Source organism: Lissotriton helveticus, chromosome 6, assembly GCF_964261635.1.
Source record: "Lissotriton helveticus chromosome 6, aLisHel1.1, whole genome shotgun sequence".
NCBI classification, from domain to species: Eukaryota; Metazoa; Chordata; class Amphibia; order Caudata; family Salamandridae; genus Lissotriton; species Lissotriton helveticus.
This window is the reverse complement of record NC_136067.1, coordinates 1946844479-1946864297: the sequence shown is the minus strand read 5'-3', so window position 1 is coordinate 1946864297 and position 19819 is coordinate 1946844479. Positions and strand designations below refer to the sequence as shown.

General features: G+C 44.6%; 1 protein-coding gene across 1 annotated transcript in view; it reads left to right on the top strand.

The window, feature by feature from the left end:
- LOC144762942 (uncharacterized) overlaps positions 1 to 19819 on the top strand; it is a 315799-nt gene that overhangs the window by 225273 nt on the left and 70707 nt on the right. The window contains exon 7 of the mRNA XM_078648242.1: positions 10331 to 10421. Within this exon, the coding sequence (XP_078504368.1) occupies positions 10331 to 10421 (91 nt within the window). The remainder of the gene's footprint in view (positions 1 to 10330; positions 10422 to 19819) is intronic.

Sequence of the window (19819 nt, the reverse complement as noted above, 5' to 3'; positions counted from 1 at the left end):
GTCAGCTTCACATTTGTTTACCCAAGCTGAGAGCTTTCTAGGTTTGTGCCCTCTCAGTGCAATTTCTGTCTATGCTCTCTCCTTGTGAGCCTCTCCAGTCTATGCCAAGTTTCTGCCATCGTCCATCTGATAGTCCCCATTTCCATCCGTGCGTCACACGAATGTGCTTAGAGTCTTTGAGTATCTGCTAGTCTGCCTTGCACTACCCCCAGCTCCCTCTGCAGCTGCCTTCTAAGACCATAGATTTCACTCATACATTTTCCCCACAGGACAATCTTTAAGTATCCCTTGTATTTAGGCGGTATGTCCTACAGGCCCCCCCACTCCAACCGATCAGGCGTTCCCGCTCCTTTCCTGGTGTCTTGTAAACTATACCCTTGGCTGCAGTGAACAAACTAAAATAACATCCACTGCTTTCACTGTCATATTCAGTAACAAAACAAGACATGCATTGGGAACTTTACCTTCTACTGGGTAAACACATAAAGACAACAACAACACTGTGTGCTTGCCCATCAGATATGGTTAGAATCCGCAAGGCAACCTATCAAATCCGGTATCGAGGTACCAAGATTTTGATTCCAACGATCATCCAAACACTGACTAGCAGCTTTAGTGCGCAGAAGGGAGGTCATTTTAAGCAGTCTCCAGTCCCACAGGGTCAAAGTACCACTTGGGCCTCCCTCCAGCTGTCCTCTAAAGCACTAACCCTTTTGTCCTTGGAGTACCCCTCCTGAATATGTAATCCGGACCCATTGCATGTTAAACCCATTATTCCTCAGTTCTCCCCCTTCCTCAGCCTATCGGCTACACATAGTTTTCAGATCTTCATAAACACTTCCTACTCATCAGGCATCCTCGGTACTTTTTCTGGTGCTCAGCCTCAGCTGCCAAGCCTTAATTTTACGGTATGTGGTCCTCACCCATTGACTGCTTGCTCTCCTCATGCTCAATAGGCTCACTAGCCAGTGTACCATCTTCATGCACCACCACTCCAGGCGTGAACTGGCTTGGGAGGTGTTCCGATCTCTGTAACTTAACGGTACCCATGTTCCTGGTTCATATGCATCTCCTTCTTCGTCCGGATCAAGGAGTCCTTCTGTTGTGTTGGGGAATACCGTCCCATACCTCAAAAAAGGACCACGTCTTCTGGTCTTCCAAATAAGTTGGTTTTGCCATTGACTATAACCCGAAGGAGTTTGAGATACATCAATATGTATGGTAGATTCATAGTTATTATTTTTTGTTTAATGTCCACATGGGATTTTCTCTGTGGCTGCAGTTCCACCATCAGCCGTGTTACTTGCTCCTTGAGTGTCACCACCTCGGGACCCATTTGAATGTGTGATCGTTCCGCAGTTGTTACCCTATTGGTAACCTTATGTATGTCTGTGCGCAGGAGGCCAACCTCTATAGTGACTGCATCTATTTTCCCTTCAAGGCAGTGCACTATCCATGAATGGCTTCCCATATGTCCACCCAGATCAATCTGCTAAGGCCCCGTTTGTCTGTCACTTTGCAAGGTAGAGCTCTATGGAGGGCCAAATATTGCATAATGGTATTGCCCTAATGGGTCTTAGGGTTCTCATCTTTACCCATGTTGTGTGTGCTACCCCACCTCGCGGGACTCACAGTCTAGCAGTCTATGTGCAAAAAGATGGGGGGTTGGTCTATCGCTTCAGGTGTTGCAGCATCCCCCCATGTGCCAACCAATATTCATAGATAGCAACCCCCTCATCCATGCTAGCCACACAACCTCGAGGGAGAATTCTGTTTTGCACACCCTACAGTATCCTCCTCATACACCTTCCTCTCAAGTAATGCTGCTCCACAGCTGTCGGTGTATCCCTTCTATCTCTCATGTACCAGAGCTTCCCATTTGAGAGTGTCTTCAAACCACCTCTTCTAGGCTTGGCCAAAGGTCAGGAAGCACCTCACTGCTCCCCACCCCATGCCACAGTCTCCAGCTAGCACATTTAAGCTCTTGCTGTGCTGCCTACCTGTTGCTGGCTCCCTTTGTCTCTCAGTCCTTCTGTTTCTCCTCTGTTGCAGGCTCTAGTCTCACCTCTCCTCACACCATGTAGGTTTGCCACATATGGGACCCCATTCTCTCCTTGAGCCCCCAATCACCTCACCTCAGCCTTTTTGTCTCCCAGGATGGGGGGCAGCCATTCCGATCTTCTCGCCGCCAAGGCATAGGTCCTAACTAGTGCCAGTCACTCCAAACCACAGCACAGTGGGATGGCCAACTCTGTCCCTCAATGCAGGCCAATGCGGTCACTGCCTGAGCATCCACACAGCCCTGAGAGGCAGCAACCCCTGCCACCTTCAGCTCTCCCTGCTCTGATGTCAGCTCCAGACCTGGCTGCACCTTCAGGGAGGCCGAAGCACCGTCCAGAGACCCCTGCCCCCCCAACAACATTTCTGCATGTCTCTAGACAGTAGGACCGCTGCTCATTAGTTGACGGGCATTTCAGGTTTCAATCAGGTAGGATTATAATGGATTATTCCTTGGGCTGGTGAAGTGAAGTTTTGGAAGACTACTGCCACTGTGGTCAAACCAAAAAGTCACGCGGGTAAACTAGAAACACCCAAAAGGATTAAGAAAGCAAACGTTCCTTGTGGTAAGCAGATGCTAAGCCGATCATGGAGTACCATTTCAACCCAGTGGTCTTGGTGAAAAGTTATCTAATGTTAGTCAAGGAAAATGTATCCATCGAATATTTCTGTTAAGGTCTTTGGGATCCACACACCATCTGATTACTAGCCCATCAAGTCATGACCAAATGGGAAATCCATTCTGCAGGCTCCACTGCTTTAATACCTTGTTTCTTTTCTATAACTTGTCCAGTTCAACATCTGCTCAATTTCTAATACCCAGTGGAATTGTCCTTGTTTGTGAGCCACTTGAACCGCACTTTCTTTGAATACATTTCTATGGGAAACTCCATCCAAACATCACCTTTCACCCGAAAATATATAGGGAAATTTCTTTGGAATGTTTCTTTCATGGTCTACATTTTGCTAGTGATCAAAACTTGCTCAGGCCTATTGGGGTCTAATATGATACATGAAATATGTTTCTCAAGCCATCCTAAAACTGAAGGTGCTTTCTCCACAACACATAGCTTTTCAACCCCATCTCTATTTGTACTCTGCCTCTGGCAATCCTTAATCCACAAGGCAGGATAAGGGGTTTAATCAGATTGGAGACAGAGTAGTCTCTGCCGTGATTAAATCTAAATTCTGCTTGCTTTTACATTTGGCAGGCGGACCATAACTCAGTTCCATTATGGTACCACTGACATATGTCATATTTGATAACAAACAACATTCCTTTTTACCTCTGCCATGATTCTCATATTTGAGGGCGATGTGGCATGCACCAAGGTTGAGACCTTAGATGGTGCCCACCTGGTTGCCCTGGCTATCCTATGATTTGGCTGGAAAGCCTGTGCTTTCCAGCATCCTCTGTTGGCTAGACAAGTTGTTAACTGTGTCCCCTGTGTGCTTTTGCACCTTGTTTCTTGCAGCACAGCGTAAGTGGTAAACTCAGTGCCTTCTGCTGCACCCTTTCAGCACCAAGGACAGCCAAAGCACCCCTACACCCAGAGTCCCCAGGCTAGCTTAAATTGTTCTGACTGTTGTGGCCGGGTTCTAGGATGCGTACAACCTTAACCCCGCAAGGAGTCTACGTTCCTGTCATTGATGCTTGTGTAGGTGTTACTGGACAGAGTCGTCAACCTGCTTTAGTAATTTGAGAAGAGCACAAATCGATACACCTCCAGTACCACCTGTCTGCCCCGTGTCCATGCTGCTAAGTTATCAGAGCTCCCTGCTTACTATGTGGGGACCACTATCTATGCCAGTGGCTATGCAACAAAGCAGGGGAAAATGCTTAATCTGTTCCTTGTTGCATTATCTGTTCCTTGTTGGCGGCATCCTCATTTCCCAATAAAATAATATATCCAATGCGACTTGTAATACTGCAGACAGGATACCCGTCACATTTGTGACGCAGTATCCCATTGCCAAACATTTTGAGCCACTGCTCAAAAACACAGTAAAATATGTGTTGGCTACAGGGAGACACCCTCTTACCACTCTCTTATGAGTGTCATAGACTGTCACAGCTGCATACAATGACTTGTATATCCATGCTGTCAAAAAGAGAATACATGGCACTGATGAAATGGTAATGTATTTCTGATACAGCTGACTTAAAGCACAGAGTACACAACTATCCTATCAGCCCCAGGATGTTGCATGGTGTGAATTTATACCTTACAATTTTCCTAATGGCATTTGTGAGTGTGTATTCCAGTCCAGGCTGTTTTTTAGCATTCTGGTTGTTTATCCTTAGTTTAGTTTCAGATAAACTCTGTACAAACACAAGAATGTAAAAAAAGAGCCGGAACTGCTGAAATTGAATATCTATAGATCGCGTGGGAAACTGGAGGATCCGTGTAACACCATCACTGTAAATTCAGTTCTCCTCTTTTCTGAGCAAGCAGGACCGGCTCCAGCTAGAAGCAGGAGCTGCAAGAAGGAGATGTGCTTCCAATCAGGAACCGGCCTGGTGCAGATGTGCAGGGTCAGCTCCCATTCAGGAGATAGCCTGCAGTAGGAAGATGTGCAGGGGCCTGCTCTAATTCAGGGGCTAGTTTACAGGAGGCAGATGTATAGGGTCCTGCTCTGCTGCTGGGGCCAGCATATGGGAGTTAGATGTCCAGGGACCTACTTTCATTTAGGGGTCACCCTGTAGGAGGTAGATGTGCAGGGGCCTACTCCAATGTAGGGGCTAGTTTATGGGATGCCGATGTGTGGGACTCTGCCTTCACACCGGGGCGACCCTTCAAAAGGCAGATGACCAGAAACCAGCTTACAGGTGGGGTGGGGTCAGTTTGTAACAGTCAGATTTGAAGGCAGTGCCTCTCATGCAGGTTCCAACTATAACCAAGAGGCAGATGCACAGGGACCTCCACTCTAGCATTTTTGTGGCACTTGCTATCGACCAGGGGCATCCCAGAGGCAGATGTGCAGTAGATGGTTCCCCATCAAGGGCTAACCCGAAGGCAGGGGTGCAGGGACCTCTTTTCCAGCTGATGCCCTGATGCATGTGCTTAAAGAAGTCTTGGGTTGGCCTTAAGTCCTCCTTATCACTGGAGAAAGAAGAAAGTTCTATGCTAATTAGCTACCAAGTCAAGTTTCATACTTTGATATGTGACACCATCAACAATTCACAGGTTTCTATGAAAAACCACTTGGAGTTCTGGTGATTCTAATTTCACTTCCCCTAATTTTTTGCTGATTATATAGTGCCCAGCCTACTAGCTCTATGGCTTACATTAGATGACTGGGCTGAATGCTCGCATCAGATGTTGGTTGAAAGTGTTAAGATAGACATGGAAGGGGTGGTTGGCAGCTCCGCCCCAGCATCCAATAAGTGGAGAAGCGTGGCTCAATGGTTAGAGCAGCAGACCCTGATGCAGAGGTCTGGCCCAGGACCAGGGTTCAATTCCCGCCTCGGGGGCTCTTGGACTCAATCTCCCCGGACCTGATAATTCTCGCCTCGGTGCCTAGTCTAATCATGGGTGTGACTCTGGGCAATAGCTTGCTTGAGCTCCACAACGGCCCCAGCAGCGCTTGGATGCCTGGCTTCACCTTGGGGGTGCCCAGGAGTGGACATTTCACATGGAAAAGCCAGGAAGGGTTCCATAGCGGTATGAGTGCAGCGCCAGGACGCCCCGTCGCGTGGGCCGCCGTGCGCCTTACAAATACAAAACATTTACATTTACATGACTGTCCTTCAATGAATTGTGCTTTTATGAGGCTTGGCTGTCGAATAAAGTATTTTTTTGACTGACTGACTGTCCGCCTCTTAATTGGGTGTCTAGAGGATGGATGGTTTGGACTTACTTTACTTTCTGATTGAGACTCTGTGACTTCTTGCGACTCAAAGGCAATGTAACTGCTGCCTCCCAACATTCTGTCTCCCAAAGTGATTCTCCTGATTAACTCCTTAAGACGTGGTTCTCCAGAAGTGTAAGAGTCATTCTGCTCTTGCACAGACGCTCATTCACTTTAGCCCTTTTCACTCTAAATCTCCATCTTTAAAATGAGCTCCTGGACCAGGACGTTGCTCTCTTTCGGATGTAGATGTGACCAGTAGTTCTTTGAATGCAGAGAACAGGACTAGATGTCTCTGTAAACTCTGTGGCGATATTGTCTACTACATAAATGCACTCTCAGAGGGAAGCATCCCTACTGGTCTTTAGCATCCTTCCCTGAGTGCATCTACACAAGCGACACCCAGGCTGTGCTTCCCTTTCTTTCTTCTGATCACACGAGTCCCTGAGGTGACTGATCTCCTTGCAACAGTGGCATCACAAGGGTATTCTCCTGGCTGTAGAAGCATAACGATCAGTGTTGTGTAGATCAATACAGACACTACAGGACGGATGGGTCATTGTGGGAATGCCCTGTCCATCCTTATAACTTATTAGAGTAAAACACATTTAATGGACTTGTATGACTCCCTCTCTGAGACCATTACCACTTTGGCCCCACCTGTAAGAGGGGGCATATTCTTAGAAATCCCGGCTCGACAAGGGCGTTCCTCATGGCTCCCGTTTAAGTCCAACATTATTTAATGTATACATGGCCCCTTTAGCAAAAATTGTAGAACCACTAGAGTTTGAAATAATCTCCTATGTGGATGATACTCAGTTGATATTCCCAATTGACCCCAATATAGAAGTTGAGCAAACTCGATTCTCAGCGGGTATGCTCACCATCTCAAGTTGGAAGACTGAGAACTGCCCTCAACTGAACCCCAGCAAAACTGAGGTTATGCTATTGGGGAAAGCCCCCACCATCTGGACTGAGGATTGGTGGCATCGCCAACTGGGTACTGCCCCCACTCCCGTTCAATTGGTGAAAAACCTTGGTTTAAAACTGGACCAGAAACTGTCTATGAAAGATCATATCTCTGCCACCACCAGCTCCTGCTACTACAGTTTACGACTACTACGTAGGATATTGCCTTATCTGCCCATTAAACATCGCAGAACCCTGGTCCAGGCGATGGTGATCAGCCGCCTGGATTATGGGAATGCATTGTTAGCCGAAGTTGGTGAGACGTTACTGGCTAAATTGAAGATGATTCAAAATACTGCAGCAAGAATGATCTCAAACCGCCCTCCAGGCTCTCCATCAGGCCCCCTGTTGAGAGAATTACACTGGTTACCTGTGAAGAAGCGGTCCAACTTTAAAATCTGCTGCCTCACATTTAACACATTAAATGGCAAAGGTACCCTCTACCATCAAAAGAAATTCATTAAACAGTCGTAATCTCAGATCTAACCCCCACATGCATCAAGCATTTTTGTATTCGCAAACGGTGCGATTCCTTAAAATCGGCCGTTTGCGAATGCAAAAGTGCTTTTTGGGATGCATGAAGCAATTTTAGAATTCGTAACATGTGTGCGAATTCTAAAATTGCGGGTGCTTTTAAGAAGTCGCAGATGTGCGATTTCTTAAAAGCAATGCATCATTTTTTTAAAAAGTGAAAATTCGCAAATAGGGGGCCAAATTTACCGAGTGGTTGAACCACTCGGTAAATTTGGAAAAAGTGTGTAAAATGTGTAAAATGTTTTTTTTTCAACATTCATGTTACGGACACACATGTCCTTAGGACATGTGTGTGTGCAACATGATGCGAAAAATACATTTCAGGGGTGCATGGGGGGGTCCTTTGGACCCCCCCCGCACCCATGAAATTTTCTAAGTGCCACTCGCAATTTCCATTGACTCCTATGGGCCTTTTGGCCCATAGGAATCAATGGGAATTGCGAAAATTAAGTTAAGAAATCGGTATTTCTTTGGGATTCGGTAAAAATTGCGATTTTTACCGAATCCCAAAAGAATACCGAAAATATTGATGCATATCATTTTGCATTTCTTAATTTGCGATTCCTTATTTTTCGCAAATTAAGAAATGCAAAAAGACACAATGATGCATGTGGGGGTAAGTCCTTAGCACTCTTAAAAGTCCCTCGAATACGTCTCAATCGCACGGGAGGTAAGGCCTTCTCGTGCCTCGCACCAAGGTACTGGAACCAACTGCCTATTGCACTGCGTGAATGTCTCTCGTAAACTGATTTAAGAAAACAATTAAAAACTTTTCTGTTTTTAATTTTTAATGGCTCCGGTCTGACCCACCTCTTTCTCTCTAGGTAAGCGCCGAGATGCCCCCGGGTGAGTCGCTGCGCTATAAAAGTAGCCATAAAATAACATAACATATGGTGCATCACTAAATTCTGGGAATGGTAGGGGATTGTCTAGGGGTTCTAATGGTAACCCATGTGATGACCATCTTACGTTTCCATTCTGGCATAGGATCTAGGTGTGTCTATGCCATCAGGACTGTGTAGATCAGCCTACTCCAGATGGCCATCTTGCAGCAGCTCATGATTGACCTTGTTTTACTAGGTTCACCCCAGCCCTGGAGGGATCCCCAGACTAACTAGCACTGTTTTGTTTGTCTGTGTTGTAAGAAGTGACAAGTTGATCAATTTCTTCATCTTGGATCATATGTTTTAATCGGTGTATTAAAGTGGTCCACCTACCATGTCTTGCGGGTTGCTTCTTAGTTTGAGTTTACATATTTTAATTGTTCTCGCTGGTATGAAATCTACTACCTAAACCATCAGAGAATCATGGAAATCTATGGCCAGGCTACAATTTCTTCTAACCTTTATCATCATCTCCTTATGGGACAGAGCTAATTTGTTGTGAGTACTCCTAATTACCAGTGAGCAATTCCTGCTTATTTTCTATAAATTATGCAAATCCAGGTCTAAATGCCTTTACAGGTGTATTATAGACACATTATTTAGTGAATGCAGATATATTAGTAGTCAGTGCTGAATTTGAGCATGTGGTTGTAGGTGGCACCCGCCAACACTCATTTATGGGGATCAACCTTCAAGTATTAGATAAGGAGGTGTGGAGTGTTTCGTGGTGGACTAAAGAGGCATGAAGTGGAATCAAGACTACGCAACCTTGATATCTGGCACACTGACATTCAGTAGTGCCAGCCGTGAGTTTATCAGCAATACCTAAGACCCTGGCACTTATTCCATTACAAATTAAGCACTGCGAGGTAGTGTACATTATTGCACAATGCATTTGCTCTTCGTACATTGCTTATATTTACAGCACACATTTAAATGATGGACTCGAAACCGAGAATACACAAGTTGTTGAAATAGCATCCCTAGTGTTCTTATCTACTTGTGGGTAGATATGTGATACCTCTCTAGATTACTAGATTTCTAGAGCATCCGTTTTTGGTATTTTCTTAACAGGCACACACTCTTCCTTTACGGTAATTGGGAGGTAGCCAGAATGATACCTTAATTTGTCATTGTGTATAAAAAAGAATGGTATTAGTGTATAGGGACTGTAATTTAATGCTGTGCCAGTCTTCTACCTCTCCTTTTGCACGCTTGTTTATCTCAATTTGGGCCAGAGTTCAGATTTTAGCAGAAACACCTTTAATACCATTGTTTCTAAAATCAACTTACTCCTATGCTGGTCAATAAATATTCAAAACAAACAACATCTACTCGTATATGTGCTGCAAAATATTTTAGATTGTCACAGAATCAAACTTGTTATTTTGTGAGTGACTAAAAGTAGGGTCCAAATTGAAGTTATGAGGGCCATTTTAAGTTTAAGATATACATTGGTGATGTTACGATTGACGGCAGCTTTTACACTATTAATCAGTGTTATCTGATCTCTACACACATGTGCCCAAGATATGCCAGTTACAAAATGCAATGTTGACTAATTTTTCAATAGACAGTTCATAATTTACCATTGAAGTAAATTGTATCTCTTCTTTCATGACGATTTTACTTTGGCAGTTTCGTTGTAGTCCCTTCTCTGTATCTGTGATCTGTCCCAGATCTCGCTTTAGGAATCTCGTCACTTTAGTTGTGTGATGTGTTATGATGGTAGACATGAGGTCAGATTAAAAATGTGCACTGTTATGAAATAAAATTGTACCAGAATGAAGATCCCCCTGTATTCGGGCGTTCTTTCTTCTCCGTTCTTCTTTGGTTACATAGAACCAGCTTTCAAAATCCATCAGTACCACTGTAATCTGGATTTGAGATTTTTATGTAATCCTTTACTGACTACTGGTATACAACATAGGTGGAATGTTGTTTCAAAGCTCCGTCTGCAAAAAAATGTGATGCAGAAAGAAATAGCCACTTTCACAGACAAGTAACATAATATGTTTTAACTTTCACTGCAGGTGTGGAGCAAAGAAATTGCAGCGAATGCAAAAAAGGTTGCTGCGAAATGCCTTTTCAAACACAGTTCTGACGACGAAAGGAAACTTGGCAGTAAGTCCAAAATTATGACATCATACAGTATATTCCTATTTTAATGCATACAACATTTATTTTAACTGACCTCTGCATGCCAGAGTAGCTGCTTCAAGTGCTTTGCAAAAGTATTGTCATAATGTGTTAGAGAAGGGGAAAAGAAGGAAAACATATTGCTAAACATGTTCCCATGAAGAGATGTTACATTTTAAAGATATTTCTCTAAAGTTGACCAGCCCAGTAGGTTTCCTAGGCTACAAGGTGTCTATCCTCAAGGGCCAGGCCTTGATTGTGGAGATATTTCCTTTGCAGGCGTTGTTTCTTAATGGCTGGGGTGACTCAATCGGGGGAAGGTAGGGAAGTGGAGTTTAGGAATGGCATGGGATGACAACAGTGCTGTATGCACAAGGTTCGGATGCAGGGAGTTTGAGCGAGAAGTGTTGTGATTGGATTTTGTTTGGTTGGGAAGGGTTGCTTAGGGGAGGAGGGAGGAGAATTTGGAGAGATAGATAGAAATGTATAGTGAGGCCAGATTGAGCTTAGTAATTAAGGCGTAAAGCCAAAACTGGTACAAAGCTTGTGAACTTGTTTAATTAAAGCGGCCTATTCCACACTATCACGAAGTCAGTCGTTCTTGGATACGCCATCCCGCCCAAAGGGCCAGCTGCAGCGGTCCAATATAATTGCCAGCAATTCAGCTGCTCTTCCTGTACAGATGCTACAACTGGGTTGGAAGCTATTTCTGAGGTCTGGGTTATGTCATGAGCTGTACAAATGGTTGCAACTCACTGGTAGCATGTGTGTACACGCCAGAAAGGCGTGCATGTTGGTTACCACTCATGTTTACCATCTCGCGAGATGGTAATTAGTTGCTGAATAACCTATTTAAACAAGTGCTGCTGCCTTTAGTACGGCTTCATTTGAATAATGGAACCTAACCCGAGCCCTTTAGCATCTGGAGAAGGTTATGATGGTCTCAATGTCAGACTTTCAATCAATGATTGATGATGCTGTGGCTGCTGCTTTATTCCAGTCTTCTGTCAAAAAACAGAAAAGTATGGCTGATGAAGAGTAGGACCCAGTGAGTGACTCTAAGGGCAAATATATTCAAGGAGTGCATTTTCAGGAGTTGTGGAAGCACATTAGGAAGATGTTGGGATTCCAGCCCCAAAAGGTGCCACACAAGTATTGTCTCAGTGTACAACTCCTCCTACTGATGTTCTGTCCATACATGAAGTGATTGAGCAGAAGTTCTTCAAAAAAGGGAAATAGATAGGTCGAACTTTCCATGTTTCCTTTTCAAACGCTAACCTATGGAGACATGAAGAAAAGTACCCACATTTTCCTTAAGGAAATACCATTTTAAGTAGTATCATGCCTGCTACCTCTGCGGCATTGGAAGAGGCTTCCCTGTCTGACAGAATGGATGGGAAGATTGAGGGTTCTTTGAAACATTGACATGCAGCAGCACATTTCTTAATTCTGGCAGGAAGACTTATTCCTCAAGAGACTTTCTTGAAAGACCTTTAGCTCCCCTTTCATTGTCTTTAAGACGAGATTTTAGCAAATATGGAACTGCTGGCTCAGTTTCTTTTGGACTTTTGATTGGTTTCCTCTGGTCTTCCATTTCAGCTTGCATTGCTGCTCAGCATCTGTTGTGGTTAAATATGTAGAAGTTGGAACAGGCTCAAAAGTAGCTACTTCTACAACTTCCCTCTACAGGAGACAGACTCTTTTGTGCAGAAGTGGGTGAGGTGGTACAGAAGGCTGTGGAGGAGAAAAAGTTGCTTCAACCATTCAAACCTTTTATGAATAAGCGCTCATTTGTGAACAATCGTTTTAATCGGGCACGTCAGAATTAGCAGCCCTTTCAGGCCGAGCTTGAGGTCGGGGAACCATGAAAGCTGGAGAATCATGACCACAGCAACCGCGAGAACTTCAGCAGTCTCAACCAAAAGAATGACAAGTACTCTCCAATGGAGGAGGGAGAAAAGGCCTCTTTGAGGTTGTTGGTCAGAACTTGTGTCAGACAAATGGGGGCTGACGGTGGTGGATCACGGTTACCTGCTAAAACTCCAGTCTCCTCCAACCGATCACTTCCCTGTGCAAATGCTGATGCTGAAGTAAAAAGACAAGGAGAGCAATGGTGCCAGTTACTAGGTCAGAAAGGAAAACCAAAGACGGATGGAAGCTTCCATCTGGGACCAGATTTGAAATTCCTCGGCAAATATGTAAAATGGATGATGTTCAAAATGGTGACTTTATGGAGGATCATTCCTCTGGTTTTTCCAGGGAACGTCCTCATGACATTGAACTTACAGGATGTGTTAGTTCAGGTTCACTCCCAGAGGTTCCTTCACTTTGTGGTATGGTTGAATAATTTATAGTTCAAGGTGTTGACTTTCAGCATCTCCCCTTCTGCACAAATATTCACAAGGGTACTCGCACCAGTGGTTGTGCGTTGTGCATTGGCATTTGCTTGGGGTACAAGTCTTACAATTCTTTCGCTACTGGGATGGTTAGCTAATTGTTGCATCCTCTCTTTCCAAGGCAGGGGAAGATGTGCCCCGAGTGTGCGACGGTCTCAAATCTCTTGGATTTCTCCTGAAAGAAGACAAGTCATGACTGCTTCCAACCCATCAGAAAAAATGAATTAGAACTCTCTTCGATGCAGTGTAGGTGACAGTTTCCTGGCCGGAGGACTGTATGTTGATTTTGAAATTTCATCTCCAAGAGCGTCTTTAGTTTCAGTCGGCTCCAGATCATCAATGTTTAAAGGTTCAGGGCCTGATGCTGGCTTGTACAAATGTGCCATGGGCCGCCTCCATTTAAGGCCGCTGGTACAACATGTTCTCTAGTTCATTGGTCTCCAGTTACATTTTTGAAGTTGATTCTAGTGATGGATAAGAGGCTCAGGGCAAGAGGTCTCTTCAGAGGCTCACAATTCTTCCAATTGCCAAGAGATAGCAGCTATTGGGAGTGCTCTTCTCAACTTTGCTCCCAGGGTGATGGGTCATGCTGTTCTTGTAAGGATGGACAATCAGGTGGCAAAGTCTTACAGAAACCGGCAAGGGAACATGGGATCCCACTCCCTAGCCTGATTAACTGACTAGATTTTCTCCCCGAGCAGAAGTCCACTTGATAAAATTTAGAACAATGAATATTCTAGTAATTTTCAATCTGCACACAGACAGCCTGAGCAGGAACATGTCCTTGGATTTCCATCTCAGTTTGCAGGCATTTCAGATGGCAATTAAGCTTCCTTGAGTTCCCTCTATAGATCTTTTTGCATCCCAGTGTGGAAAAGTAAATTTTGCCATGTTCTGTGTCTCTACGTGTTCCCCATGTTATGTTATACGTGTATGATCGATATGCATGTATTCCCTTCTGATCGATTAAAGACGCAATTACAGTTGTGTCCATTTCTAGTATGCCAGTTTCCAGTTTTCGTGAATACAACGAATATCCGGCCTATGTAAAGCTACGTTGCCACGTTTCACAGTGTGCACGTTAATTCATTGAAAAGTCCCCGTTTCTAGGCCTCAAAAGGGCCCGGACTCAGATTCAGCTCCTGTTTCCTGAACCCTCTCCGAGGAGCGATACAGCCCCCACCTGTATCCCTGACCCTTAGCTTACTTTCATGCCTCACAGTGCCCGGCTCGGCCTGGCTCTGCCTCCAGTCTGCCAAGAGTATGTTATGTTTCTAGTTATCAGTCCAGCCCTCCTTCTCTGCATTCCTAAGCTACTGAATCGCATCAATAGTTTCCGTCATGGTCTAGCCTTTATGTCTCCATGTAAGAGAAATACTGTATTAATATTCATAGAATATTCCTCGCACACGCACTACATATAGGATTATGTATGCACCAGTCTTAATGTCTGTTAGCCTTTACCCCGTTAACTTTTGGATTCTATCAACATGTTCTCTAAACACGAGATACTAGATAGGCTTTAGGTACATGTCGCTCTGACACTCCAGACTTTAGTCTCCTCTTCTAGTGCAGAAGTCATAGCCCCCCAGTTCTCCCTAGTAACACGTCATTGTCAGTTTGCGCGCACCATTAGGTTAGAGGTCCCAGCTGCTCAGGTAGCCCCCTCCATGTTTCCGCCCCGTTTATGACATATTCTGTTACGTTTGCATCACATGTCTATGTATCCGCCCTGTATACGCCTTCTTGTTGCATCAGTCATGCCTTATCTTTCGCGACTACTACAAACTCCGCCTACTGCTACGCCTACTGTATTGACTGTAATGTATTTTGTTTAACTATATATACTAATGTTCTGTTATTAAAAGTTACGCCTGTCCCAGATCCTGCCCCCGATGCGCATCATTCCCATTCCCGTACAGGCTGTCCTGTTCATGTCCTTTATGCTTAATTAAAGCCTGTATACTCCAGCTACCTCGTATCTTGACTCTTATTTATTGAGCTATCTATTTGTATGAGTATCCTGAAAAATAGCACAGGTAATAATTATTTATTTACCACATAATGGCGCCCGAACAGGTACTTGCCCTTTCCCCACGCGCCGGAGAAGCCACGCAGGCCCCCTAATCCTCTGCAGCCGTGACGGAACCATACCGTGCACGTGCAGATATTTCTGCTTCAAGTATCCCTCAGGCCCACGGAGGAGACGGAGGTTGCGGTCCAGCGTCCAGACGAGGCGGTGGAGGAACGCGGCGAGTCCCGACCAGAGCCCAAGCCGAGAGTCCAAGGTCCGAGGTATCCGGAGGCCCATCTGTAACTGAAGTCCGAAGTTCGTCCGTCCGTCGTCGTAGCAGTCCAGTCCAGTCCGAGGCCTTCCGTTCTTGCTGCCCGGTGAGTACCGTTGCTGGGGTAGTATCTAGACAGGGTCAATTAATTTGTCTCTGGTCCGTGGGTTTGGGTACGCAGATCCAACACGAAGTGTCCACTTAGGTGGATGCGGGTCCTGACGTGTCTCTTTATGGGACCGGTAAGTTTAGTACTGTTTTAGCAGTGCATCCAGTCATTCTAGTTTCTGCTCTAGTAAGTTCTGTTCTCGAGAAATTCATGTATTTCGTTCTCAGTATTTCAGGTAGTATCTTGTCCGAACTGTTATTCTAAATGTTATTTCATGTGTTTTCAACGTCGTGGTATGAATGATTCGTATTGTTTTTTAATTATTGTGTTCATTGTGTATTGTATTGTTTCTAGACTCCAGTCTAGTCATGCCTCTGTTCTCCAAGTTACGTCAGTTAAAAACTAGAAAAGGTCTGCTCGAAGAAGCAGTTCCTGTCCCGCCTAGGGACAGTCCAGGTCATTTCATGTATCAAAAGCATGGCATAAGTGCCATATTATATCTAGATTTATGGGTGGAGTACACCAAGGAATTAGAGGAAAAGTATAGATGGCCCGTATCAGGTACGTGGGATGCCGAGTGCATCATGCGAGTAGAAGAAGCATTATGGAAAATGAAAGCCAGACAGTCCCAGAAAGATGCCATCGAGTTATGGCGCAAAGAATCTCATAAAAGAACAGAGAAAGAAATCAGAAAGTCAGAATTAAGTAGAGAATCCTCTGAAAGAGCCCAAGAAAGGGAATTGATCGAAGTAGGTGAACGAGTTAGAGCCGAACAGTCAGACAGACAGAGAAATGCCCTCATTAAGGGTATGTATCCTCTTCTTGCCGAGGGCTTGCCAAAAGCAACCCCGGAAGCACCATGTAATTTTCCGCCGCCATTGGTTCCGATTAAGCTACGTCACAAACCGACCGCAGCTGATATTTTTCTCTCGTCCTATTTGGACGACACAGTCCCAGAATATGCGAATCCTGCTCCGCCAGTTCCGCCAGCTCCAGTAAATAATATAATTCCTGTTTCCCCAGTCACCGGGGCACCTGTTACAGCACCTGTTACGGTACCCCCGGTCCAGCCCATAGTACAAGTTCCCGCTACATCGGTCACTCTGCCAGCACGAAGAGTATCAGTCGACGATTCCAGTTTAGGGGCCGCGGGAGGAGGTCCTCCTGGTACCCCGCCGCCAAACAAACGTATAACGTTAGTCGAGTTACATGAACGTGCGTTACAGCGTACGCCCAAATATCAGTCCGTCGCAGAAATCAGACGAGCCCTTACCGAATGCCGTTATGATCCAGTCCCAGGCGATGATAATATGGTTATATATTCATTGCGTGTAAGACGGGTGACCGAGTATTTGGACACCCTACCGAATATGAAAGAAGATCTAGACAGAATATATTGTTTCATCCGTACAGGAGAAGATCCAGAAAGTATTGGCGAAATCATGTCTCTCAGGAAAGCTGAGACCCAGCTCATGTTATTGAAGTTTCTAATCAATTGTTTAGTAAGGGAACAAGATTGTCCGACTAAAGATCCGACCGAAATGAAAGTTCTGACAAGGTGGAGTGATAATATAGCCGAGGGTAGACACAAGACACTCAGTAGTATAGAGAGCATGTACAAGAAAATTCGTAAGGAAATAATAAGGTTACACGACAATCGTAAAGCACAAGTAAGCGAGAAAGAAAGTAACTCTGATACCGAAGAAGTAGAAGACGAGAATACCGCCAGAATAGCGTATGTAGGTAAATCTAGATTTCCAGACCGACATTTACGCCTAGAACACAAGAAAGTTTCTCACCTTCCAGCACCAGAACAAGGTTCTCTAGAACAAGTATTTCAAGCTATCGATCACATTCTGAAATCACGAATCGGTTATAGTGAACTTAGTACCATGCATGAACAAGAACTAGCCCGATCAGCAGTCCGATGGATTACTGATTCTACCACTTTTCCAGACGAAATAGTGGCACAAATGTTTCTGAAACTGCCCCCAGCCGAGCAGCGACTGGTGGGTATGTATATGATCCAGCATCTCATTACATTGTATGAAGGTCAACATTCTGATCCAGGTCCGTTACATGATGTCCTGAACGAGTTACTCCAGTATAAGTGGAAAGGTTTAGGTACCGATTTAATTAGTGTCATTCTAGAACAACGCCACAAATATAGAACGTTTTTGAATCCGCATTTTGTTCACGTCTCACCTCCAGAAAGTAAACCATTTTACATAGATAGACAGAATCCGTTACGAGAAGTACACCCAGTTAGGACACCGGATGGTGAAATGCAACGAGTATTTGTTTACACCCCTGTCACAAAGATGGAACTCTTAGAGATGAAGAAATTAATTCCCTGTCACGACAAAGATCCAGCAGGGTTCCATCGAGAATTAAAAGACATGCTCCGTATGGGAGAATACACGTATCCAGATATCATTAAAATGTTAAAGGTCCTGTTGCCCGCAGGGGTATACGAGAAACTCAAGGAAAAAGAATGGGAGGTGGGAGAGAAAAAGATTGATTGGACAGCTCTAGAAGCTGAAGATAAAATACGAGTACCAGGTACCGGTCTTGGAGAGAAATGTAGAGAATTACCAGAGTTATTGATTCAAGTTTTGCCAAGGTTATTAGCCACGAAAAAGGAAGATTGGGATGCAATTTCAGCATGCAAACAGAAACAGGATGAAGACACTAGTGATTTTTATTCTAGATTCGAGAAATGTTTTATGATCAACAGTGGTTTGAAGACAGGTAGCGAGTCATACCCTCATCTTTTTGTTACTAAACTAGTCGAGAATTCAAGTCCACAAGTTAAAAATCGAGTTTTGAAAGTCGAAAGTACTTGGCAAGCTAGTACCCCGTCCCAGATGCTCCAGATGCTCCAGTACCACCAGAATAGAATCAGGGAAGAGCAAGAACACGAAAGGAGACGTATGAAAGACACGAAAATGAAAGTACTAGTTGCACAATCTGTTCCACAAGACAGTCAGAAGAGGGGTCCGAATCAAGCCAGTCATCCTGCAGCTCCCGTTAAAGGGACATGCAATTATTGTAAACAGCCAGGTCATTTTATAAACGAGTGTGCAGTTCTGAAACACAACATAGCCACTGGTAAAACTAAAGAAAGACCACGTCCGCCTAGACAAGAACAAGTTTCACAGACTTCTCAGCCACAGAATACACAACAGACAGTTCCAGCACCGCAGCCTATTGCTGCAACACAGCATGTTACACAGCAGATGTACCAGTATGCCCAGACAGAGTATCCAGAGTATCAACCGTATTCATGAAACAGCCTAGAGAGGGAGGTAGGCTTGCCTCTCATCGAGATACCTGTAGATCAAGAGGGTCCCTATGTACATAGTCAAGTATTGGGGAAAGACATAAAGTTTCTGATTGATACAGGGGCAAGTAGGACTACTATCAGTCATGACGAGGTTCCAGGGGCTCCGCTCTCAGGCTCTAGAAATGTTTCCCTTGGATTTTCAGGAAAGCCTGTTGTAAACGAGATATCAAAGCCAGTTACTCTAGAAGTTGGTCCATTGTCCCGAACTACTGATTTGTTACTTACGAAGTCATGTCCAGAAAATCTGTTAGGCATCAAGACGTTGAAAGAATTAGGTGCAGTTATTTGCTGTTCCCCAGAAGGAATACGCTTGTTTTTAAGGGATTTTAAAGGTCACTATGTATTACGAGATTTTGATCCAAGATTGTCCAATGTACCGCAGCATTTATGGGCGCAAGGTCCAACTGATGTAGGTTTTATGCGAATCACACCCCATCGTGTGACCCTCAAGCAAGGTATAGTCCTGCCACGAATCAGACAGTACAGATTGCCACCTGAGGCTGTAGCAGCCTTATCCAAAATTATTGACGAGCTCATTGCTTAAGGAGTGGTTGTAGAAACTGACTCCAATGTATGTAATTCTCCTATCATTCCAGTCATGAAACGTACTGATCCAAATGCACCTCCAGTATATCGATTAGTGATTGACCTTCGAGAACTTAATAAATGTATCATACCCCAGTATCCAGTAGTCCCAGATATTTCATCTCTATTGACAGCTATTGATTCTGAAGCTGTATTTTTTACTGTAATAGACCTCAAGAATGCATTTTTCAGTGTTCCCATTCATCCAGATAGCCAGTACCTTTTTGGTTTTTGTTTAAATGGAAGGAGCTATAAATTCACACGAGCTCCTCAAGGTTTCACAGAAAGTCCTAGTATTTACAGTCAAGCACTTAAGAGACAACTAGACAACATTCACATGCCAACTGACACTGCCCTGCTCCAGTATGTCGATGATCTACTGATCACAGCCCGTTCTGAACGTGACTGCGAGCGAGCGTCACTTACAGTTCTGTATTTCCTAGCCGAGATGGGGCACAAGGTGTCCCCTTCGAAGCTTCAATTCTGTGTCCAGCAAGTGATCTACTTAGGCCACTTACTGTCCAAGTGGGGTAGGCAGTTGACACCAGACCGTATCCAGTTGATAGCGAGTCTTCCACAGCCCAAGACACAGAAGGAGGTACGTGCTTTTATCGGCCTTACTTCCTACTGCAGACAATGGATTCCTCAGTATGCATTTCTAG